We start from the raw sequence: 4,871 nt of genomic DNA, 5'->3' as shown, positions 1-4,871 counted from the left end.
CACCTCAAAAAGATGCATGATTAGAGAGAGATGATAAAATAGTAAACATATCCAAGTAGACCCAGCTTGTTTGTCAGACGACAAGTCACTTGTCGTTTGACCCTTCATCTGTCTGTTGACAAATCAATTCTTGTTAGACAACTTGTCATTAGACCTCAATTGCCATCTAAAGTCCTTCAACTATCATCAGATCTGGCTCAGAAACCTCATTTGTTGTCAGAAATTCTGATTTGTTGTGAGATAAAGTTTTCCAGTTTGGCCCAACACATTGGAATGGAGATAAACATTACTAGAACCTTTCAAAAATATATGGTTTCATAATTAGACCTTGATAAATCCCAAACTTATCCTTCTATCTTGCTAAAAAACTTATTTCTTATCTGTTAAGAAATTCAATAGTCAATCAGAGTCTGCCACCTCAAATCATCAACTAATAAGAATCAAGCTACTGCACAATGGGCAAATCTACATATTTGGATCCATAATCCCACCATTTAGGGTTTGAATCCAATAAAAAACCTATAAACGGGGGTTGTCTTCACTCCTTTGTGTATTTAGAATCTAGAAACTAGAACCTACAATCTAGCATTTGAAGTTCAAAACCTCTAAGAGTGAGAGTATTAAGAGTCTTGTCTCCTTGGTCTAAACGCCCACGCCTTGCTGAGCCCAATAGTTGTCCCCCTAGGTCTAGATCCATTGTCCTATCAAGTTCACTCTATCCGACCTAGACATTTTAGAGTCATAATCCTGCGGGCATCGTGCTCATCACAGTCATTAGGAAGACTACCTAAGCTTGTGGTAAGCTTTATTTTTTATTTATTTATTTTATTTGTTAGTGTATTTATCTCTAATTTTTACATTTTTGTTGTCTTGAGCTAGAAATCATAGGTGCAAGTTGTATCAACTCAAGCTAACCACATAGATGTGTTCAACCTGGTTTGTTTGCTAAGGATCAAGCCTTGGATCATGCTTTTTTGATGTAAAAATGTGATATTTTGAGTTATGAAATTTTGGCACATTGTGGGCCATTGATTTTTGGATCCCTTTAAAAACCTTATTACTTGTCATAATTACATGATTCAAACAAGTTTCCTAGGATTGTTTAGGACTACTGGTTCAATAGGTTGCTAGAAAATTAATAAGGTTTTCTGGATAGTATGGTATGTTTCAAAAGAAAAACAAATATTTACCCTGTATGATGGGAGTTCTATTTAACAAAATAACCAATGTTTATATAGCATAGACTCATGGGTAACATGCACTGACAGGTTTCAAAATACTAATTCAGCTATCCATTGTAGGCAATTGAACAAAACCCTCATCCTAAATCGCTCTTATTTTTTCGTAGATAAGATCGTCAAATATTTATTTGTTAGATGAATATGTCATAGTTTTTTATATCATGTTATGTTCTAAGGACACGTGTATGATTATATCTTCTTCTTTTTTAACCTGTATTAACTTTTACCATAATGAGACGTTGTAGTTAGTGTAAAACTATATATATGTGTGTGTGTGTTGAATTGAAGTTGATATCCTCTTGAATGTGAAAATATGTTTTGTTAATGTTATCTTTATGTTTTTTTCAGATTCTCATGAAAGTGCACGAAAATGCGAAAACATTATCAAGCCTTCAATCATAATATGATTAAAATATCGGTAAGTTATCATACTAATGCAAAATATCGGTAAGAATTTTAGATAGAGTCTACTAGTATTGCTCGATTATATCCAGATAGCTGAAAACATGCTCCACACTCCTCATAAGCTGTTTATGTTTTCAATCCATCTCTTAAAAGATGAAATTGTTATTTCCACTTCTACTGTGATGGTAATTAGAACAGTATATATTGCTACTGGTTCATGCCTTCTGCATGGACCTACGATGAGATGTAAAGAAGGAACAAAAAAAAAGTTTGATACTCCAAAAAAAACAAGTAGACATGAAACAGTCGATCAAAGTACATGTAGAGCCCATAATTTTTGGAGACATCCGCAAGATACGTTGGTTCTCTATTTATGTATGATAAAAAACCAGAACATACTATCCATATTTGTGACATTTCCTCACAAATTATTACAATATGATCTTCAAATTCAAAGGCACAAAATCGACCACACACTACTGTAACACATCAGTGAGAGAGAGAGAGAGAAAGAGAGAGAGAGAGAGAGCTTGGTGTTCATGATCACTCAGGTTGGGAGGATGGGTATGAGATGAGAACTAAACAAGGTCCCCAATTACTGATGCATTAAGAGGTGGATCTGTAAACTGCCCAGCAACATGTTCCCAGAAAAGCAAACTTGGGTAATGCTGTGAGCCCTCCCACCCACTCAACTGCTGCCTCCCAAGGCATTCACTCCCCATCCCTAAATCATCATCCATACCACTTGATTTCACCTCCACTGAACCAGCTCCATCCATGTTTTTTTTTTTAGAGAAAAGTAACTGATATTCATTAATGTAACCAGCTCCATCCATCTTAGACCTCAGTCTGTCAATATTATCCCTCCCCATCACTTCCCATTCCTCCATTAAGGGTGGCGAATAGCTAGAACCAACCCCATCTGCTGGTGCAAATGAATTGGGCAATTGGCAATTTGGTTGCCATTTATCAGCAATAAGCCCAGTATATTGATGAACCAACTGCTCTCCTCTTGCACCACCACCATCCAACAAATCAACCCCGGACATGAAAACTGGACTATTAATCCACGGAATGCGATCGGTTATGATTGTCGAACTGGAATCCGCTTTCGTTGTATCTAATTGATCAGATACATAACCAGACCGTGCAAACTCAACTGCAGGTGAAGCATCCGTTGTCTCCTTAGCCTTCTTGATCTTCTTCTTTACCCATGAGTTCCAATAATTCTTTATTTCATTGTCAGTTCTCCCAGGCAAATGGCTTGCTATATGAGCCCATCTGCACCATGATTTGTTGTTATCAAAAGCGACACACATACACCATGTGATTCTATAGAGAAGTAGGGTTTTGTAGTTGTATTGAGATTAATAGACCTGTTGCCAACAATATTGTGAAGGCTAATTATTGTGTACTCCTCTTCAGCAGTAAACCTTCCTCTCCTGATGTCTGGCCTCAAATAATTGATCCATCTAAGCCTGCAACTCTTCCCACATCTTTGAAGTCCTGCACAGATCGAGATAACCTTAGAACAACTGCAACCCGCAGAAGAGAGAGAGAGAGAGAGAGAGAGAGAGAGAGAGAGAGAGAGAGAGGCCTGCTTTCTCAGGGACCTCGTTCCAGCATCCATAGCCATTAGTGGAGATGTAACGGATGAGCTTCTCATCTTCGTCAGGCGACCAGAGGCCTCTCTTGACTTTCTGTTGGTTACAGCATGAGTGGTGACCCATTTTTCTTCTCTTCTTGTAGCAGCCAGATCTCTCGATCTTTTCCTTCCTCTCTTTCTCGCCTTCTTCTTCCTTCGATCAACACAGACAGGCAGGCTGCTGCAGTCCTGAGCCACTTTTGTCGTTCAGCTTTTCTTTCCTTTTTATTGAGAGAGAGAGTCGGGCTCTTAATACACTGAAACTGCCCAAACAAGGAGAGCAGATCAGGTGATCTGTCAAACATCTTTACCGTCCATTGTCCTTGTGTACATTGTGGACGGTGAGGATGCCAAATCACTTTTCTAAAAGTGATTTGGCAGATCACTTGATCTGCTCTTCCAAACAAGCCCACCGGTTGGGCCCAACGCTCGTCTTCGCCCTTCTTCTAACCATAAAAATGACTGCCCATCAAACTTTATGTGCCCTTCTTTCTCGTATAAGATGTAAGGTAGTAACACGTAACCTTCCTTGAGTAACCAACAACCTATGGAATTGAGATCAGGCAATGTGATTGCACACTTTAAGTGTGCTGCTGACCCTGATCACCCACCATCTGCTGTGGGGATCAGGTGCAATCACAATGCACAAACGCAATGTGCTGCTGCACATGATCACCCTTTGATCCCAACACGTAACAAAGGTCACAGGGGCAAGGGTCCTAACCTTGGAGTTTTACGCTGTAGGCAGTATAGCAGACTGAGCCAGCACAGGTCTGTGTGCCGGGTGCGGTTTCTTTGGGTTATAAATAAAAAAAAATGGTTTGGATTCTCGGTGTAGCCAATACCATATCCGATTAATTGGATGTTGGGTAAGTTCAAACTTGGAGTAGATGTGTCAGACGGCAAAAAGCTCATACCATATCTTGTTTTTTACATGTAATCAGATTCAGATATCCAGTGACTCAGAAGATCTGTCGGATTCAGTAGCAAAAAAAATCAAAACCATTTCAACATCTGATTATAATTGGATATCATTTTGGCCTTTCAAATCTTACTAAACATAGTCGAATTTGGTTGGATATCCAATAAAATCCAATCCATTGACATCCTTATGGACAAATTACCATATAAACCAGCACTTTTTTGCACATTTTTTGATTTTTTTTTTTTAATCTAACTACACATATGCGTTCTACATTATGGGTTTTGTGGGAATTGACTCTTGCATCACCCAATTATGACACATAAGCAGGTTTTTTAGGTTTGAAAATCAGTGATTTTAGTTTTTGTAAATATTCAAGCTTCAAAAATAGCTTTATTTGTCAAAAAAACAACGATCCATGTATTAATTCCTAGCAAACATTCCACTTTTCTCTTTTTCCATAACCTTCTCGGAATGGAACCCTTATTATGCGTAGTGTTGGAGATGCCCAATATGTATGCAGTTTGTACCTGCCAATTTTCACACACACATATAGGGAAATAAAAACCTACTAAATGAAACATGATAGTGGATTTTCGGTGTTTTTTTTTTTTAAATTCTGACCCTGTGTGTTCTGCATGATTGATTTACTAGAAAT

At 38.2% G+C, this 4,871-nt stretch overlaps 1 protein-coding gene across 1 annotated transcript; it reads right to left on the bottom strand.

Annotated features, from left to right (window-relative positions):
* Positions 1 to 2,224: 2,224 nt before the first annotated feature.
* Positions 2,225 to 3,376, bottom strand: LOC149817783 (transcription factor MYB14-like). The gene is made up of 3 exons (XM_089986082.1): positions 3,244 to 3,376; positions 3,023 to 3,152; positions 2,225 to 2,927 (listed from the first exon to the last, which is right to left on the bottom strand). Exons 1-3 carry the CDS (start codon positions 3,374 to 3,376, stop codon positions 2,225 to 2,227), a joined length of 966 nt encoding a protein of 321 aa, XP_089842208.1.
* Positions 3,377 to 4,871: the final 1,495 nt, after the last annotated feature.

This window comes from Nuphar pumila, chromosome 13 (assembly GCF_984573655.1).
Source record: "Nuphar pumila chromosome 13, dmNupPumi1.hap1.1, whole genome shotgun sequence".
Classification (NCBI taxonomy): domain Eukaryota; kingdom Viridiplantae; phylum Streptophyta; class Magnoliopsida; order Nymphaeales; family Nymphaeaceae; genus Nuphar; species Nuphar pumila.
The sequence above is the reverse complement of the archived record's forward strand: the minus strand, read 5'-3'. Positions and strand labels throughout refer to the sequence as shown.

Coding starts and splice junctions, on each gene's coding strand:
- LOC149817783 (XM_089986082.1), bottom strand. CDS start 3,376: ATGGGTCACCACTCATGCTGTAACCAACAGAAAGTCAAGAGAGGCCTC. Junction 3,153..3,243: donor CGAGGTCCCTGAGAAAGCAG/GCCTCTCTCTCT, acceptor CGATCTGTGCAG/GACTTCAAAGATGTGGGAAG. Junction 2,928..3,022: donor CACAATATTGTTGGCAACAG/GTCTATTAATCT, acceptor ATCATGGTGCAG/ATGGGCTCATATAGCAAGCC.